General features: G+C 40.3%; 1 protein-coding gene across 4 annotated transcripts in view; it reads right to left on the bottom strand.

The window, feature by feature from the left end:
* The window catches only part of HELZ (helicase with zinc finger), a 120,790-nt gene that overhangs the window by 44,353 nt on the left and 55,673 nt on the right, over positions 1-20,764 (bottom strand). For 3 of the 4 annotated variants that reach the window (XM_079965331.1, XM_079965332.1, XM_079965334.1), the window contains 6 exons: positions 11,791-11,921; positions 11,204-11,383; positions 10,608-10,712; positions 7,530-7,708; positions 5,725-5,843; positions 2,411-2,556 (listed from right to left, as the gene is read on the bottom strand). In XM_079965331.1, coding sequence (XP_079821457.1) covers positions 2,411-2,556; positions 5,725-5,843; positions 7,530-7,708; positions 10,608-10,712; positions 11,204-11,383; positions 11,791-11,921 — 860 coding nt within the window. The remainder of the gene's footprint in view (positions 1-2,410; positions 2,557-5,724; positions 5,844-7,529; positions 7,709-10,607; positions 10,713-11,203; positions 11,384-11,790; positions 11,922-20,764) is intronic. The other variant, XM_079965333.1, reaches the window with a different exon arrangement.

Below are 20,764 nucleotides of genomic sequence, written 5' to 3'. Positions count from 1 at the left end.
ACGTTTATAGTTGAATTGCCGAAGCATTTCTCCGCTCATATTTTTAACTGAGAAATAAATGTCTTTATCAATAAGGCCGTTAGAATTCACATAAATGGTGAAAGCAACTGCTTTACAGCGAGTAGCAGCCAGTGGGGCAGCACAGGTGCTGCTCACCTGCCTTTCGAACACTGAGCGTGGGGGAGAGGGGGAGCCAAGCACAGGGGATGAGGCGTGTTTTGAGTGTGGGGTGTGGGTAGCTCAATGGTACCCTTCTGCCACCACATCCAGACCAACTTCACTCTGCATGTTCCCCCCCAAGAACCAATGGTGATGCTTGGTGTTTGGAATGCCCGTGAGCATTGTCACACCACCTGTGCCACCCCACCAACTGCAACTCTTTTCTGTGTCACCCTATGCATGACTACTCACTGAACTTAACAAGGTTTACTTTGCGGTGGGCATAGGACCGCAGCCTCTTGTGCAGGCATCAGCAAACTTTTTCAGCAGGGGGCCAGTCCAATGTCCCTCAGACCTTGTGGGGGACCGGACTATATTTTGAAGGGGGGGAAATGAATGAATTCCTATGCCCCACAAACAACCCAGAGATGCATTTTAAATAAAAGGGCACATTCTACTCATATAAAAACACGCTGATTCCCGGACTGCCCACAGGCTGGATTGAGAAGGCGATTGGGCCGGATCCAGCCCCCGGGCCTTAGTTTGGCTACCCATGCTCTTGTGTCTTCATTTTATCCATGGAACAAATAGAGCCCAAATAGTGGATTATAAACATAGTCTCACTGATGATTACACTCTCAATTTCACTAGGGAGTTGGATACACTCCAAACTTATTTGTCCAAAATCAACACATAAGTAATATAAAACAAAACCACATACTGTACAAGCCATTAAAATATTTTTTTTGAATAAATCTCTTCCACACATCAAATGATTATCAGCCAACCAAGTCTGAACTTTTTTGTTTTTTTTAAAAAAAATAATTTTTATTAACTGGCCAATCACATCAAATTAAATCACATCATATAAATTCCGAATTACAAAGCCAAATTTTTAAATTTTGTTGGGGGAACCCATACTTCAAAATCCAAAGGGGAATTCAGATCATCTTCTTATTACTGCGTTAATGTCCAAATCAGTCCCAATCAGTCCAAACAAAGTTCATAATTCTATCCAGTCTTATCTTGGTGTTGCCACATCATATCTTGTTCGTATAATTTCTCTTTTTCCTTTACGATCTCTTCTGTTAGTCTCCTTAAGCCGATAGCAAGTGTAATAATCCTGTGTGGATTTCCCGTTCCTCCACTAAGTCCAGATGGTTTCCATATATCTCCTTCGTAGATAACATCACTTTATCCATCGTAAATTTTGGCATTTGTCGCTCTTAAGTCCCACCGAGGAGTTGATTCACGATATGTAAACAACTCTATTTCTCTCTTTCTCCTCCCAGACCCAAGAGCTCCCACAATGCCTCACAAAATGGCGAACGGCATTTTTTCCTGACTGCGTCACTCCAAAACTCTTAGCTTTCCAGCTTCATCTTGAAACATTGCTTTGGATCGAAAGTTTATCTCCACACAGCCTTAAATCCACAGCTTAAGTCCTTAATTTCTGACTCATTAGGGGAGGGGGATTCTTGTTAAATCACATAAAAAGGTAGAGGCAGGTTTTTCCCCCCCTCCCCCCTCAGTCATTACCGTATCTTGACGTTCTTCTCGTATTTTATTGTTGTCTTGTTATCAGAGATCTCTTCTGTCAGCAGTATTTACTCCCCTTTTTCCTTGATGTATGTGCAATTAATCATGTCCAAATTATTTCTTTTAAAGATCATTGCAACCAGCGGCGCGAATCGGGGACGGCGTCGAGGAGTGCCGATAATCCCACAGGAGGGCTTTGTGCCTAGTGCCCCCACCCCCACAAATTCGGGGGTGGTATAGGGCACAGCAGGCAAGGGCCGTCCCCCCCATAATCCTGGGGGGGTTAAGGAGGCTAATTACCCCCATCATAGCCTCCAAATTACCTCGTGTGGGTCGGAGAGATGTTATTGTCAGCCATCTTCCGATGCGCCACCTAGTGGCCCCCCAAATCTGAACTTTTTTGGAAGCTTAGTGCATTTTCTTTAGCTGCATCAGCTAGACTGGTTTTTGTCAACTTTCTCAAAATTTGGCTGCAGCTTTGGTAGTACCAACCACAATTAAGGAAGCCCTGATAAGTCATTCTAAGCTTCACAAAATAATGTTCTTATGTTCATTTTAACATAAAAACTAGTGTTTTATTATAATGGAAGTTCTAGAAGAGTGTTTTCAATTTGAGACTGCAATGGCAAATGACTTTTTAAAAAAAGTTTTCTATTAGACACTTGCATCAGCCACGCAAAAAGTGTGATACAGTGAAAAAGTTCACACCTACTTGATGATAGCTTCATGGGAGCGATAGTTCTCACACAGCAAGATCCTGCAAGGAAATTCTGCAGGGTAGTGTTCATAGAGACGGTCAAGTAGCGAGACATGAAGATTTCTCTCTCTGGCAAACTCACTGTAGACAAAAGGACTAAGCTGCATCAGAGAAAGAACGAAAAGAAAATGTTATTTATGAGCTTTATAACTGAATGATCGTGTCTGTGCACAACATGATCTCATGCTGTGTTGCAAAAGATCAGGGAAAAACTAACTGCAAATCCATAGAAATGGCATTAAGTGTCTTAAACTAAAGTGAGGAAACAACTAAGATGACACTTTATTCATAGCTTGCTCCCTGTACCCACAGGCAGCAAAATAACATGATTATCAATGTCTGCAGCTCTCGTAGCCCCAAAGCAAAGACCTGTCTCAGTCCAAATCTAAAAACCTGAGAATCGGGTGCCTGTATTTGGTTACTATATATATTTCATGACAAGACAAGGCAGCCCAGTCCTAAAGCTACAAGAGGAACAAGCTGAGCACATGCACACTCTTCCTTGTTTAAAACAACAACTGATTTCCTCATTTCCTGTGGCCAAGAGAGAAGTACTGGATAGATGAGGGCATGTTGGGGGCTCCTATTTATAATCTAGCAGCACACCAGAGAGGGAACGCTCTCTCCCAGGTATGCCCCAAGGCTCAACCCACAAAAGCCAGCCAGCGAAGCTGATTCATCCCACTGGGCCAGGCAGCCACTAGGATCATGCATCCACTAGCTTCCTGCCACAGATGAGGTTCTCTACCGAAGCCAACCTCACAACATAGCCTCATCCTATGCGACGGCATCGGGCTATTACTCTGACCCTTCTCTGTCTTTAATAATCATTTTCACCTTTCCAATTGCCCTCTTTTTCAGTTCCGATTCTGTTGCAATTTTTTATTCTACGTGTGATATGACTGCTCTTTCCCTCTGAAATATATTACTTTTATTGAAATTAAGCTAACCTTCTGCAGTTCTGTGATTCCTGCCTATTTTATTTCTCTTATAGTAGCTTAGCAATTCTGTCTCCCTCAAAGACCACACCATAGAATTTTATGCTTTTGTCCTTTTCACATGTGAGCTTTCGCATCTTCACATTATTTTTTTCATGTGGGATTTGTGCTCCATGCTTTCTTTCCTATTCATCTTTGCCTGGTGATTGCCTATTTGCCACCATTTCCTCTCTTTTTATTATTCACATGCACTTAACATCTCTTCTTTCTTCATTTCCTACTCTCAGAGTAATTTTAACATTTATGTCAGTTCCACTTCTAATATAGCTATTTAGCATACTGGTGGGGCTACCTTTTGATTCATCACTAGTGATCATACTCTGAATCTTGTTCTGAGTTACCACTTCATGCTTTTTTCTGTTGTTGTTAAAAAAAAGTGGTGGTAGTACTCATATATCGATAAATTGTAAAATCTGTTTCCCACACTCCCCTCTTCCCGTACTTCCTCCCCACTTCTTTACTAAACTTGTAACAAACTTATAATAATTTATTCGGAACTATTTAAGGTCCTCTTTTGAAACTGCAAAAAGGTCACAAGCAAAGTGTTCAATCACCATGAATGAGATACCTACGTACTTTGTCTTTCTTCCTAAACGAGGAGAGAAATATATTTATACAGTGGTACCTCTGGTTATGTACTTAATTCGTTCCAGAGGTCCATTCTTAACCTGAAACTGTTCTTAACCTGAAGCACCACTTTAGCTAGTGGGGCTTCCCGCTGCCGCTGCGCTGCCACCGCATGATTTCTGTTCTCATCCTGAAGCAAAGTTCTTAACCCGAGGTACTATTTCTGGGTTAGCGGAGTATGTAACCTGAAGCGTATGTAACCTGAAGCGTATGTAACCCGAGGTACCGCTGTATTTAACTGCACAAAATGCCACAGCTCATCAGCTCAGAGTTTTTCTTTTCCTAGTTCACACATCCTGACAGAGTAAATGGAGGAAAGTCAGCTAAGTTCTGATGATTCCCATTGTGGAGATGACACACACAACATGATGCTGTTGCTATCTAGCAACAAGGAACATTCCCAATTTTAGGGAAATAATATAAAATGGCTTGTATACATGCACATTCAATACACACACCATACACAAGGCAGACCACAGACACAGATGCATTCCTCTCTCAAACACACAACACATATACAAAACCAAACATCTCTCTTTCTGCCCAAATGCATCTCTCTCTCACAGCCCACATGCATACTTCCCCCTTCCCCTTCTCTCTCTCAAACTCTCTTTGTTCCTTGATATGACATTGATGTAAAAAAGGGTGTTGGTATGGAGTAACAGGGCGTGCCAGGAGAAAAAAGCCCTGGTTATACTGTACTGCTTATTTCCAAACGGCTTACTCTGCCTTAATTCATCAATTTTTAAAAAATTTGTTCTCCTCCATTTCCCTTCTTTCGTTTTCTATTTCCTTCCAGCCATCTGATTCTGCTGTTGCTATTGTTTCTTCCACCATTTATTTTCAATCTATTTGTCTTGCTAACCCACAGCCATGATTTTGATCTTCTCCCTAACAAGCACAGGTGTATGCTTTCTTGCTTCATTCTCTGCTAAAGATCATTCTTTTCTCCTCTTTGATTGATTCATGCTTGATGTCTGAAACCTTCCATTTACTTTCAGTTCACTTCTTTGGTCCACTCCTCTTCCTATTCTAGCATCTCTCCCCCTGTCAAGGGTTTTGTTTCCTTATCGGTGAAAAGCAAGCGATAAATATTGCTTCTTTCGAGTCTGACACCGTATCAACTTTGATAATTTTTCTCATCCTGTCGCCTTTTTACAACAGAAAAACTTCAACCGTTGTCAACAGTTGGTTTGTAAAGGGACATATGTACAATTGAGAAGTCCTACTCCCCATCTCAAGAGCTCAGTGTTAGAGTCTGACAAGTATTTTTACATTTTAGTATAGAGAGTTGCTTTGACCAAACTGCGGGAGGCAGTGGAAGACAGAAGTGCCTGGCGTGCTCTGGTCCATGAGGTCACGAAGAGTCGGACACGACTAAACGACTAAACAACAACAACAACATAGAGAGTTGCTAAGACTAAAAGGAAGTGGCTTGCCGAAGGCCAACCAGTAAATTCATGGCCAATGTAAGATTTAAAACTGAGACTTTAAGACAAATACTTTAATTTATCGCACCACACTACCTGTTGGAGTGTTTGATGCAAGAGCTGCTTTGTAATCTGCAAATATACTTTGTTGGTAATTTTGATTTCCCTGAAGAAAAGATTTATATGAGGTAAGTTCAAGAATACAGTGTCTTACTTGCATATGGTCTCCAGCCAAGACAATTCTTGTATTTTTACTTGCTAATGCTAGAGGCATGATAGTCTCGCACTCCATTGCCTGTGCAGCTTCATCTAACAGAATATGTGTAAAAAACCCTATAAAACAGAAACAGACAAAATGTTAAGTAGCAAGTGATAAAAATGGTGCTAATACTATCAAAACATTTAGATTCAGGACTGTGAACAGACTGAAACCTAATCAACACAATTGATGTATCTTGTAAGATGGCTGATTTCGGCAAGTTATTCTCAGTAAACAGAAATCTCCTCCAAATCTATCCCACCAAAGTTGAGATCAAAGGTAAAGAGGTAGAATAATTTAGACCAGTGTTTCCCAAACTTGGGTCTCCAACTGTTTTCGGGCTACAATTCCCATCATCCCTAGCCTCTGGTCTTGCTAGCTAAGGATGATGGGAGTTGTAGTCCAAAAACAGCTGGAGCCTCAAGTTTTGGAAACACTGCTTTAAACAATCAAGAGTGATCTTCTGGCAGATTTTATCCATGAGGATTTCCTGGACCCTGTTAGAATATGTTTCTTATAATAAACTATTCATCCTTATCTATGGTACAATCTGCTCATAATGTTATCTCTTCTTACAGAAACACCTTGCCCAACAAAGGACTTTTCCAGAGTTTGGATTTGATATCCTGCCTTATCACTACTCGAAGGAGTCTCAAAGCGGCTAACATTCTCCTTTCCCTTCCTCCCCCACAACAAACACTCTGTGAGGTGAGTGGGGCTGAGAGACTTCAGAGAAGTGTGACTGGCCCAAGGCCACCCAGCAGCTGCATGTGGAGGAGCAAAGACGCGAACCCGGTTCACCAGATTACGAGTCTACTGCTCTTAACCACTACACCACACTTTCAGAGTACATTACATTTTCAGAGTAGAAGGAAAGTATCTTCCACCTGTGAAGGAAGTACAGTTGGCACTTACCTGAAGAGTAGTTTTTCATTGATAGCACAAGGTCATCAGGTTGGTTGGGCATTGGCTCTCGCTGAAGGCAGGAACTAACTGGATTATGAAAAATGCCTACTTCCCAAAATTTTCATCCTGCCTTCAACCAAAATGTTGTGCCAATACTCAACCAATCTGGTAACCTTGCTCTGCCAATAGAAAAATGTGGTTCAGGCATAAAACATTCATTTGTTTGTTTATTAGTTTTTGAGAAATCACACAACAGGGATGAGTACAATAGTATAAGTTTCTATCATGCATATGATTATGCAATGAGCTTTCATTAACTAAGACAGAAGAAAAAAACTGTGGACTATTCTTTTTAATTGAAGCCTCATACATTTTTATCTCTTGTGAACAGTTGTATGCAAGTACTCACACTAGCTTTGCAAATAGTTAAACGGGCTTTATATTTGTCTGTTTTGTCACATGCATATATGAAGTAATAAAAAGAGGTCCTTGCTCTCCATACCATTGAGTACAGGCAACTCCCAGTTTAGGCACATCCAAATTATGCACGATTGCACATACGCGCAATGCGCCAAACCTGGAAGTAGCCCAAAATGTCACAGAAACATCACAAAAAGGGGCGCATGCTCCACCGATGCGTGTGGGGGTCCGGAACAGAACCCCTGTGCAAAACAAGGATTGCCTGTACCCGCAAAAACACTGGCTTTATACAGATAAGAGACACAGAACAGAATGGGCCCAGCATTAGTTTCCCACTTCCTCCAGTTTGCACAGAAAGTCACACAAACAAATACATGATTTTTAAATCACAAAGAAAGGAATACTAAAATACTTTTTCATGTACATTTCCTCACCAGGTTTAAGATCCAGCTGACATAAATATTGTGAAGTATTCAAAGTAACCACTACTACTCGTTGTTTAAGAACATCTTCTTTCTGGGGCATCTGAAAGGTGGAATGTGTGCTTGAAATCAAACAGTATTGATGCACAACTGGGTGAACAGTCTTTACCCAGCGATTTCTGAAATACACCCTGTAATAGAAGAAAATATCTTAATTTTTGCCCAAAAAATTGTTTTGGAGGAAACAAAGTAATTTTTTCAAGAGTAAAACAGCCATAACTTTCTTATTTTTTCACATGTGCCTGTGTGTGTGTGTGTGTGTGTGTGTGTGTGTGTAAAATCAGTTGAGTGCTTTGGTGTATCATGTCATACAACTGACTGTATACTGAAAAATGCTTCAACTCCATTCTCTTAGCATGCCGATACCACAATCCTCTAATAAATCTGTTTTTCAAATACAAATGGGTAATCCCTTTGGCTGTAATTTATCAACATGTTTTGAAGTACTGTAAACAGAAAATAATTGGCTTGTTTACGTGACCTTAAAATAGTAACCTGCTACTCTTTAGCTTCAATCCAATTCCCACTTACCTGACAGTAAGATCCACTAAACTAATGAGTGTTATTTCTGAATGGACATGTGTATGATTGCAGTGTTCTACACTTAAATGCACAGCAATTTTTATTTGATTCAGTCAGAAGCAGTGTTGTCAGCCATCCCCTGTCTAGTTTCTCCTCATCTACTCCACCTTTTGCTCCTTCATTCACTTCTCCTTCTTCCATCCCTCAAGCCCACTTTACTTCCTCCACCTCCATTCACCTCCTCCTTCTGCTCCTTGCTTAGTTAGTTCACTCCTTTCTACACCTGTTCTTCTGCTCATGTGCACTTTCTCCCTCCTCACCTTCTCTTGCCACTTACATTTCTCACTTCCACCTATTTTTTCATTGAAGGATGCACTCTATATACAGAATAACTAGGTCCAATAATGCCCACAGCCACCTTCAACTAAGATAACTGACATACTACAAGCCAGGGTATCTGATGATCACCCACAAAAGAGCAGGCAAATGTTCTTATAGGAGAGGTGATTAAACCAGACCCAGAAGAATCCAGAGAACCAGTAGGTTCAAGGACTAAAACTGGGGTGACACAGATTCAAATCTATCATCCTTCCAACATGGGATTATGAACATTCAAAAGCAGCTGTCACACACTTGGTGGATCACTGATTAACAGGGACAATTGGCTGGATATTCCAAATCCAGCAACTCCTGTGTGTTTCGAATTGAGGGGGAGCTTATTGGTCCTGAGATATGGTTAATTATGCTCTGGAGACATGGTGGGCCATGATGTGCAACAAAGGAGTCTATGATTCTCAACAAAGGGCCACACGCCTTGGGTGCCTAGAAGCCTAAGTGATCAGAGAGAGTAATGGAGAACAGAACATTGAGCTAGGAGGCTTTTGGAGTTGACAGGGTGGAAGAGAAAGGAGAAACTGATTGTAACATGAGGTGGTTAGACTGATTGCAAAATGGATCTCTAGGTGTATCTCTATTAGAAAAAGCACAGTGTGGCACAAGCAGCGTACATGAAGTTTCACTGGACCATTGGCCTATCTTGCCCAGTGCTGTTTCTTTCAAGTCTCAGGTATTTCTAGTTCTGCTATAGGAGATCACTTGAACTAGAAATGTCAGAAACTGAACCTGTGACCACCTGCATACGGAAACATGTGCTCTCCGACGGAGCTCTGGACTCTCACAGAGAGCAGGCGTGCATCGAACAGCATGAATTTGCACAAACAAATGAGCCAAACCAAATGCTAAAGAGGAAATAAAAAAAGAATCTAAAGAGTGACTAGCCAATGGAACTTCATGAAACTGCTCATCTAGCCCCCCAGTTCAGCTGAGTACGAACAAAACAGGTTTCCCCAGGGTTATCTTTAGGAATGTATGTAGATCAACATCTTGCTATAAAAATCCAATTCTTGGCACATGTGCTCTGTTCAATCCCCATTCTTGATGCAGAGGGAGAAGATGCCAAGATTTCTTTTTCTAAAGTACTCCCCACCTATGGAGCAGTCAGAATGTCAATTTTCAGCTGTATTATCTAAACGTATCCAATTGTTTGATAAGGATCACTAAGTGGGATTCCTGCTCTTGGGAAGGGTTTAGATTTGAAGTCTCAAGACAGCTCTGCCCCCTCTACTTTCCTATGAAGTTGTAGAGGAAGATAGGCATTGTAATTCCAAGGTAGTGTCAAAGCAGGAGAGGAAAATGTGTGCCAGAAGCCTAGGGCTGCTATTAAGGTAGCAACAGGACTAGAGCAATGTTGTCATTTCAGATGAAATTTTGTCTAAATTTATATACGAAGCATTTGCTTGCAGAAAGCTTCCTTCCATGACAGACTATTGCCCTGACTACATGCAGAGGTCAATCACATTTTAATAGCAAGATTTGCAGCCTAAATGAACTCTCGGCTTAAATTGAATCTAGTCTTAAGCAAATTTCTAGGTATTCCAGATACAAATATACACAAAGTCTTCCAAGGGGTCATTTTTGACTCCACGGGAAGGAATAAAATTATCTTGTGTGATTTTTCTTCTGCTCATTCTCCTAATATCTATGACAAGTTCATTTAATACACAAACGGCTTGATACTGAACTAATTTTGTATGATGTTTAAAAAAATGTTGCTTCTTCTCTCAGCCATTTGCTCGAAATGTTGCTCTGATTTTAAAAACACCATTAACCCCCAACCCAAATCCAATTAGTACCTAATTTTCTTTAACATTACGCCTTAAAACTACACCTTAGTAGCTTTTTAGAAGACCATATCAAAATTTGTTCAGTTAGAAAAGCACATATATCCACATATGTAAAGCTTAAAAAAGGATGTCTTTATCTTTAATGGACGAAACAAAAACATGTTGACTTTGCTCCAATTTGCATTTTAGTTACTGTATCAAAGTTAGGCAACATTGTTTTTAAATGCCAATAAACTTAAAAGCATTGAGGTTTTTCAAAACTATTTCGAATAGACACCTTTTCTTAAGATATTGTACAGATACGTAATAAGCCTTAAAAAAATACCTGAGAGGTCTCGCCTGGGGATTGCCTGCTTCTACATATGGATGTAAATAATCCTTTATGTAGAGATCAGCAGCACTATTAGAATGGGTGCAAATGAGAATCCTGCTGGAATAAATGGTGCAAATAAAAAAGCAATGAAGAAACAGAAAATCATTCAAAAGCAATACAAAAAAAAATAGTGGCCATCTTCCTCACACATTTCTTTCAGTGAAATTAGTCTGCAAACTTTATGGCTTAATGATGCTTCTAACTAATTTCTGTGGGAAGATTTAAACTTTCAACATAGGTTTTTTTATAAAAAAACATTGTACACAATCCTAATGTAGCTTTAAAATAAAGATAGCTATTAAATTCTACACAGTGCACACCTTTCTAAATATATGGCAGTGCATTTGTTCCAATTTTAATTCATTCTTCTAAGGGGAGACTACACTTTTTACTGTTGAGTTCTTTCCTGAATATATATATACATATATATACAAAACAATGATGGATGGGGGGTTTTTAAGCTGGATGGAGATTCTATACTATTAAACTTCCTCTTAAAGTTTGGCATTTGCATTCCAATTAAATATCTATATAGCGGGCCACCTCACCTAGTATCCTGCTGTTGGAGTATGTGCTTGACTGCCTGAGCCAAAGTGAAGGTTTTGCCTGTCCCATAGGGACCGATGATAAGAACAGGAGGCAACTGTATTGAGAGTGGTGTTGTGATAGCCAGAACAGCCTCTTTCTGCTTTGCATTGAGCCTAGGATCCAACTGCTCATCCCACTGTCTGTACAATAGAAAGCAGACATTTAGCATCGCCAAAGCATCGTGGTTTAGAAAGAAATTACTACTCAAAGACATGCCTGAAACAAAAATCACATCAACCCCACATTATTATACCGTTTACACACTCTGCTAACATTCAGGATAAATGACAAAGGTAAGCTGCTTCTGCCATAAGAATGCAATTCATTACAACTGACTTTTGATATTAGAGAGAACAAAGAAAGTTTCCTGTTTCTAAGGTTTCTAAGGTAAGTTTGCTTTCCTGCTTATATCACTTCATGACCTGTTCCTGCACCCTACGGAAGAGGTATTTCTAGTGTAGATGCATGTCTGAGGCACCTGCTACAAATAATGCAATATAATTTAAATATACCAGAGACTGGTATGAAACTGTTTGCATTTTTGTACCTGTTGGGGCTCCAAGGTATCGTGGGCGTCATGCTGACATCTGGAAAGAGAATACCGTTGTCCTTGATCCTGTCCAAGGCATAATGCATTTCACAGAGGGGTAAGCGGTTTAACTGAAACTGAAGTTCAACCTACGGTACATACAAAATTAATAAATGAAAAGGTATGCCAGAAAACAGGCAACTGAAATAAATAGTTTTAGACTTGGGCTAAACAGAACTACTGCAATCACATATTCCAGAAAATTCACAACACCTAATCCTACAGATTAGATCAAAACCTTTCCTAAATGCTTTTATGTAAACCTTAAAAAATGGAAAGCCCAAGAGAAACATTTTTGTTATAGTAACACAATTTGTGGTTTTGACTACTATCATGTATACATAGTTGTACAAGTGGGTTTTTTTTTTTAAAAAAAAGCTTGGACTGTGCACTGGTAAGTGAAATACAATGTTCTCATAGAAGAACTATAGCAAAGGTCCGTAGCAAAGGTCCCCAGTCAAATTTTGGAAGGTGGCAAGGCAAGGAGTGGGGAAATGGAGAAATGGGGGTAGAAGAGAGAGAGAAAAGCATGGCAGAAAGTGAGAAAGAAAAGGGGTGGCCTCACTGACCTTTGTCTCTGGCCCCATCCCTGATGGATTTGAGCAATGTCCACTCCTGGGTCTACAGAAACATATACAGTGGTACCTGTGGTTACGTACTTAATTCGTTCCGGAGGTCCGTTCTTAACTGTTCTTAACCTGAAACACCACTTTAGCTAATGGGGCCTCCCACTGCTGCCACGCTGCCACAGCACAATTTCTGTTCTCATCCTGAAGCAAAGTTCTTAACCCGAGGTACTATTTCTGGGTTAGCAGAGTCTGTAACCTGAAGCGCATGTAACCTGAAGCGTATGTAACCAGAGGTACCACTGTACTGACTACTGACAGGGTCAGAATATCCTTTTAAAAATAAAAAATACAAAGAACATGACACATAATACAGCATGGTCCACTGATAGCAAAACTGCAACATAAGCCATCATATACACAACTAACCCTCAAAGGAGGATAAGTCAGCAATAAGCTGTGGAAATGCTATGGGAAGGTTGGGAACAGAGTGAATTAACCATTCACGTTCAACACCACAGATGTGATTTCTGGCTGAGCGCTAACTAAAATTTATTTTCTTCTCAATTACTGTATACTCATAGCAAATAACAAAGGCCTCCAAAATATTACTAGACTTCAGAAATGTTTCAGCACAGAACACAGTGTCTTAACTAGAACCTATGTCTGAAAATGAACAATAAAATTAGTTCAAACAATTGTCTTACTAACTAAGCAAATAATGACAGACATTTTCATTGAAAAAATGGATTAATGCAGCTCAAAGCCTTGGGCGGGGAATTAGTCATGAAAGCTAGAAATGTGCACAGTTTTAATTTAACATTTGTGCTTATGACCAAAAACAAAAAAAAATTCTTCCAAATCTAAGTGCTGAAAGAAAGGTTGATTCTTATCCGAACACTACAATCTAAAATCTCTGTAATTACTGATTTCTTATTAATTGCTATACCCAATACTTAAATATACAGCAACCATACTCAAATTTTCAAAAAATAACAGTGAAAACTCTAGCCCACGTTTTAGGTACTGTATTAGGCGACTTCCAGAGGGATGTCATTACAGTTGCAGCATGAAACAAGAGACTTGTGACATCTTAAAGGCTAGCAGATTTATTGTGGTAAAAGTTAACTTTATCAGTATTTTCCTCTGCAGGCAAACAGATTAGAGGAGATAAGAGAAAAAGTATAAAGGGGAAAAATGCAAATAGTGGAGGCCAAATGGTCATGAAATACAAGAGGTACAGTCTGACAATTTAACGCAAATAAATAAAATAAGCACAGTGGTAATTTATAAACAGCAGTAAGAGATGATAACACGTGACTTAGAAGCAGTTCTCAAACAAGTAAGGTACCATGCAAGTGGTTCCCAATATTATCTCTACTCTGCCTCCCCCCCACCCAAAAAAGAAAAGACAGAGACAGAAACTCTTTGACTAGGACCAACTTTATGAAAAAGGCTAACAGGGCCCTGGGCAGCAATTTTCATAATACAATACTGGCTATACAACACCAGCATTGAATGAAAACTGGCCGGCATTTTTCAGGTGGTCCATAGGGGCAGGGAGAGTTTGAGAACCATTAAGCTAAAGCTAAATTTATTTTTGGGGACGCAGGTGGCGCTGTGGGTTAAAGCCTCAGCGCCTAGGACTTGCCGATCGAAAGGTCGGCGGTTCGAATCCCTGCGGCGGGGTGCGCTCCCGCTGCTCGGTCCCAGCGCCTGCCAACCTAGCAGTTCGAAAGCACCTCCGGGTGCAAGTAGATAAATAGGGACCGCTTACCAGCGGAAAGGTAAACGGCGTTTCCGTGTGCGGCTCTGGCTCGCCAGAGCAGCGTTGTCACGCTGGCCACGTGACCCGGAAGTGTCTCCGGACAGCGCTGGCCCCTGGCCTCTTAAGTGAGATGGGCGCACAACCCCAGAGTCTGTCAAGACTGGCCCGTACGGGCAGGGGTACCTTTACCTTTACCTTTTAAATTTATTTTTGTCCCTTCTCACACCATTTCTCATCTGCATCAGGTTGGCATAGTTTTCCTTCACTGATCCTCTATTTAAGAATCAGTGCTCAAGGAGATTGCAAACCAAAGAAGCATGCCCACATATAGTTTGTTGTTTATTCGTGGGATATCTCTTCTAAGTCTGAATTACAGACTTACTGAATTACAGCATTAATCAATGTCTTCTTGTTTAACCATGGAAGTATCCCCCATAACTATTAGAATGACAATAGTTAATCTATTGATTAAAGTTGAAACATAAAATATGTTAAGGGACCAAGAAAGATAAAACTCTATTTTATTAACCCAAAAGAAATCAAGAATTGTTGTCAACCGTTAGTAAGGCTCAAATATTTGATAAATGCACTAAACCAAACATTAAAAACTACCACACAATACCGAAGCAGACTGTGAAAAGGAATAATGAAAAGGCAATGTGTGAGGTTGTCAAACCACACAATGTACTTAGCAAAAATAAAAAGAACATGCTATGCACCACAATTCCCAAGAAATATAGTCAGAGTAATAGAGTATGCAGATAAAAGCCTTGGCTTTGTTAGAAGAGAAACCCTTTTTTTCCAAAACTATTATCCTAACATTAAAAAAGAAAGAAGAAAAGTCTTTCCTTGGTTAACTACACATATACAGACACCTGCAGACAAGTACAATTTGACACCATAAAAAGGGTATGGCTGCAATTTAAAGGGAAAAAAAAACTTTAGCTTTATTTAATTCTTTTTTCACTTTCTGCCTGCCTCTAAATAAATACAAAGTTGACACAACTTCTTAACGTAGAACCAGTAAGACTTGTACAGGAAGGTCCACACAATGAGGACCAAAGGAAATATATGTAAGAAGCCATTTGCCCACCTCCAGTTGCCCATCCCTACTGCAAAACATAATGCTCATTGAAATATGTTGGTGTCTAATAAAATGGAAGAATGCTATGAATAAGTTAAGCATCACAATAACTTGTAAGAGAAAACTGACTTGACACGATAAATGGCCCATCTAATTTTGTATTCCAGTAGCATTTCCTGATATAGTCAATTAGTGGTCTTGATTATTGTTTTTAGAAAATAAACACAACCCAAGTGCCCAGTGGCATAATCAGCATTTAGGCTAATTATGCACCTTAAATGAAAACATTATGATTCTTGCATAATTTTTCGGCAGACTGATTGGAACGTGACATTGGTGATATCTATTAGTGAGAATGAATTTATTTCCATCTGCACTTGTGGCCTTCATTTGAAATTATTTCAACTAGACAGCCAACGTCAGCCACTTTACACCTACAGAAGCTATATAATGAAGAAAGCATTTAATTCAGTTGACTGAGACTAATTCCTTAATGGTTAACCACAGGATGTATTAAATTAAAGGCATCAAATGGAACTATCCTTGCCAGAAAAACATAAAATGGCACAAGGTTTTGACTTCAACCAATGTCAGACTGACAGTAAAATGTACAGATAGCTGAACGTTTATCATATTCCCAGTGCTTATCTGCATATAGTATCAGCACTCTGCAATTCTATGAAAGATAGGTTATTTTAGATAAATTGTCAAATCTAATTTTACACCAAAGGTGAATAGTGTCGTTCAGCAACATCTGGAGGGCCACATAAGTCACATCCACCCTGACCACTGGCCATGCTCGCTGAGGATGATGGGAGTTGTCATTCAGCACCATCTAGAGGGGGACAGGACCATAAAGAAGGCTGATCGCCGAAGAATTGATGCTTTTGAATTATGGTGCTGGAGGAGACTCTTGAGAGTCCCATGGACTGCAAGAAGAACAAACCTATCCATTCTTAAGGAAATCAGCCCTGAGTGCTCACTGGAAGGACAGCTCCTGAAACTGAGGCTCCAATACTTTGGCCTCCTCATGAGAAGAGAAGACTCCCTGGAAAAGACCCTGATGTTGGGAAAGATGGAGGGCACAAGGAGAAGGGGACGACAGAGGACGAGATGGTTGGATAGTGTTCTCGAAGCTACCAGCATGAGTTTGACCAAACTGCAGGAGGAAGTGGAAGACAGGAGTGCCTGGCGTGCTCTGGTCCATGGGGTCACGAAGAGTCGGACACGACTAAACAACAACAACAAGAACAAGAGGGGGACACTTAACCACTCCTGTTTTACACAGACTGCATTTCTATCTTCTATGCATTCTCTAGTTTATCATTACCATCTAAACAAATAGTTTTTGTTTTAGAAGAACTATGCTATCCCAAATGAGTGAACTGGTTAATATATGAAGCATTGGTAAATAGTTTATACTGAAACACGTATCACGGACCGCAGTTCCTAAGGAAGCAACTTTATTGATATTTTTTATACATCACCTACTTATTTATTTAATCAATTTTGTTTTCTAGCACATACCCACAAAAGAATTCTGGCGAGGTTTTACAGAAAGTTTGAAAACAAGCAGATAAATAAATAGGATATACCAATTAGTTTTAAACAGTCGTCAGAATGATAAAGCAGTGAAAGCCACAGTGCAGACAGTTTAAAAAATCATCTACCCTACTTTCCCAAGTTTAAGATTTCACTAATTTCTGAAAGTTGAGGACAGAGAAGGGATGGGGGAAAGAACATAAACGGAAGAAGTTATAAAGAGAGGTAATATATCTGCTTCTCATTTCCATGAATTCAATGGATGGAGCAAGACATCTTCTACTGATCATAGAGGTACAGACAAGATGAGTTCCTGTGAGGTTCACATTCCCTCTGTTTTTCTTCCATTAGAGATCAACCTCCAGGACAACAATGCTATTTTTGTTCTAGAAACAGCCTTGAAGCCAGGCTCGTTTGACTCTAGATAATTAGTTTAATCCAGCGGCTTCTTCAGTTGCATCTCTATTAGTCACTTGATCATCTTGATCGAAAAAGTACTGATTATTCAGATCCAATGGATCTAAAAGTAGCTATTTTCAGTAAAGGTCTGGCAATTGCATTCTTCAAATTTTTTCCTTAAGAGAGGCAATGCTCTCACCCTCAACCAAATTAGCTAGTTGAGCAAAGTTGATTACAAAGCGATGTGGAGATGTGGATATTTGCAAGAACTCTTCAACTCTAAGTTGAAATCAACTAGAATGGTTCAGTGATGGAGGCTGTCGACACCTGTCAGAACAACACTTAATGTGGTGTCCAAAATGCAGCAGATGCATAGCAATTTTGTCACAGTGAGCTATCATACGTTAAATTTTATTATCATGGTCAGGTTGAATGCAGTATGGTTGGACAGAAAGATGCATATGCCAATGAGGTGAGGCAAGATCTCTTTGCCACCATCACAGGCACGCTACTTCAAATGTTTGTTCAAATTTCGGCCGCTATCACTCAAACCTTTGCTCCTGATACTTCCATCACCTGTAGCTCCCTGCAACACTGTAGTATTAATACATGTAGCACAATGCAGAAGGCGTTTTAGTTACTGATTAAACTGTTCTGTGTCAATTCTGTATTCCAATCATCCACTGGAGCTGTATTCATATGACGGTGTTAACTCAAACAATGAAGTAGCTCAGATCCAATTTTTCCATGAGTGCTATGGTGCAAGTATATCCACCGACTTTTCTGTCTCTGATTCCTAACCAATGCTTCCCATCTGCACTAGTGGGTATTACTTGATGGGATGAAAATGTGGCATATGCATGTCCCTCCCCCACCTCAATTATTACATACCCACCCACCTCCTTTACCATTTTCCCCCAAAACTGGGCATGTGTGTAGATGTGTCTTTACTACATTTTTAAGGTGGCACTGTGGTCTAAACCACTGAGCTGTTTGGGCTTGCCAATTGGAAGGTCAGCGGTTCGAATCCGTGCGACGGTGTGAGCTCCCATTGATCTGCCCCAGCTTCTGCCAACCTAGCAGTTCGAAAGCACACCAGTGCAAGCAGATAAATAGGTACCGCTGCAGCAGGAAGGTAAATGGCTTTTCCATGCACTCTGGCACTTGTCACTGGGTCCCATTGCACTAGAAGCAGTTTAGTCATGCTGGGCTGGTCACATGACTGGGAAAGCTGTCTGCGGACAAATGCCGGCTTCCTCAGCCTGAAAAGCGAGATGAGCGCCGCACCCTATAGTTGCCTTTGACTGGACTTAACCATCCAGGGGTCCTTTACCTTTTACTTTTTTTTACAACTTTTTAAAAGATGTTACCAGCATATTTCATTTATTTCACAAAATGAAGCATTTTGTATTTCACACCTTGGGGGAAGCTGCAAAAAAGATTCTCCCCTCCTACCCACTCAAATACACAGCAGTCAACTTTCTGGTAGATTTCACACCGTTCAGACAGTGCTGTATGCTCCCGTGATTCTTCCTTCCTTTTGTTTCCTTAGGTTAGCCCTTCCCCTGGTTACCTCCACATCCCATCTCCCTTCACTCACCAATTCATGTTGACATATTTCAGATGGTGATTCCTGTTTATATTTGATTTAAATTTAGTATGGAGATTCAGACAATATTGCTCTTGCACAAATCCTCCGTATTAAAGATTAAGATAAAAGGCAAATGTGCTTCACAAATTTAAAACGGTTAATAAATTTTACAAAATAAATCTACGTGGAGGACTACCAAAAAAATTGGCACACAAGTAGTTTCAAATCCACATTAAAATTCCATGTGAATGAGCCTTAGGAATTCCAACACAATATCCAGCTTGATCACGTGAATCCATTAATAAATGATATTCATTTGTATAGGTTGCATCCGTCAGTGTCACTCAGATGCTGGTAAGGCTGCAGCCCATGGAACAGGGAGGGAAGCCATTTTCACCAATTCACTTCCCCCTAAATCTGCTCAAGGGCTGAAAGACCCTCCAGAGAAAGAAGAGAACCAGAGAGCAGCAGGAGTGAGGGGAAATGGCTTCTTTCCCCTTTCTGAGGATACAAGTCTTACCATCAGCTGTGATGGCACCGGCTACAACCCCAGGTCCGCACCTATCCTGCTCTCAATCTCTCCATTCTGATATGTCTACAGAAAGATGCCCCCCAAGATGAATCTTCACTTTATTTTATTTTTTTAAAGTCTCAATTTATGATCTCATAAAAGGAGTTTTGTGGGCCAGTGAAAGTCAAAACTGCTTAGAACCAGGGGCTCTTCTATAAAGCACCAGGGGCTCCAACTAATTTGCAGAGTCTCAATTTTATGTCATTTATATGATGAGCATAAAATTGGCCCCGTCAGAAGCAAAGCAGAAAGACACAGGTGTGATACATAGCAAACATTTAGGATAGAAAAGTAGTGATTATTTTGAGATGTGAGCGTGAGATAACCACAGGCAAAGTGTGTGTCCACAATTCTTCAGTGTGAGTGACGCGTCCTGCAGCTGTGACAAGGGAAGCTATTTCGCAAAGGAACCGCACCACTGGCAACAGGTGACTGGAGTCTATCGGACTATGCTCTCTATTTTTGTCATGAGCAAAGTTGTCACACCACCATCCATCATCATTGCACAATAATGTCCACCTTCTGAGGTGGGGTGGAAGTTAGGATGCAATAATTAGGAGGAGAATGGTGAATGCTCCCTTTAGTTAGGTTGTGATAAATGCCCTCCAGTGAACTCACCCTTAGCATAGAAGAGGCTGTTAGACACATTGGTTAGAGCAGTTTCAATCAGTGGAGATGACTGAAGCCAGATTTGTGGGGGTCAAAAAGAGTTGGTGAGGATAGGTCACAGCCACAGGAACAGACAGCATGTTTAGTGATTTGGGAAATAAAAAGGAAAGAGGGAAACAGAAAGAGTTTGGCTTTAAAAAGAGCCCAGAATACATGCTACTTCACAGATGTATATCTACAAACAACGTAGCCGGTGGCTCCACAGTCCATAAGCATTCTTCTATGAGCATTATGAATTCAAAGGGAATAAACAAAAAACAAAAAATCCTCTGCCTTTGTTGGCAAGTACTGATGCTGAAACCTTGAGGAAACAGAAGCGCCCAACACATCAATTTTAGAGTAAGAAATTTAGATTCATTTAGAATTAAAACTAAATAAAATGCACAATTTAGACCTTTTTATAAAAAAAAAACAACAACACTGCACTGTGTTCAATTTAAAAAATCAGGCATAAATACTAAATGAATTTTTTAGATTATTCCCAGCATAATAAGATAATTTCAAAATTCCTATTTCTGCCAGTCCTATCCCAATGAACTGCAGAAGATGAAACACTGTTCGTAATGGCTGGCACCAGCAGTGTGGTTGCAAAATCTTATCCCGGCTAGGCATAATACAGCTTTCCAGATGGGCCCACAACCAGGTGTTTTCAGCTGAAGTTGGAAGAGGTGTTCCAAGCCCTCGTGGCTTTCATGTTGGCAGTTCTGCCTTGCTCTCTATTCCTGGCCACGGAAACTGCAGG

This window comes from Podarcis cretensis, assembly GCF_951804945.1.
Source record: "Podarcis cretensis genome assembly, chromosome: 2".
Classification (NCBI taxonomy): Eukaryota; Metazoa; Chordata; class Lepidosauria; order Squamata; family Lacertidae; genus Podarcis; species Podarcis cretensis.
This window is presented reverse-complemented; position numbering and strand designations above follow the sequence as displayed.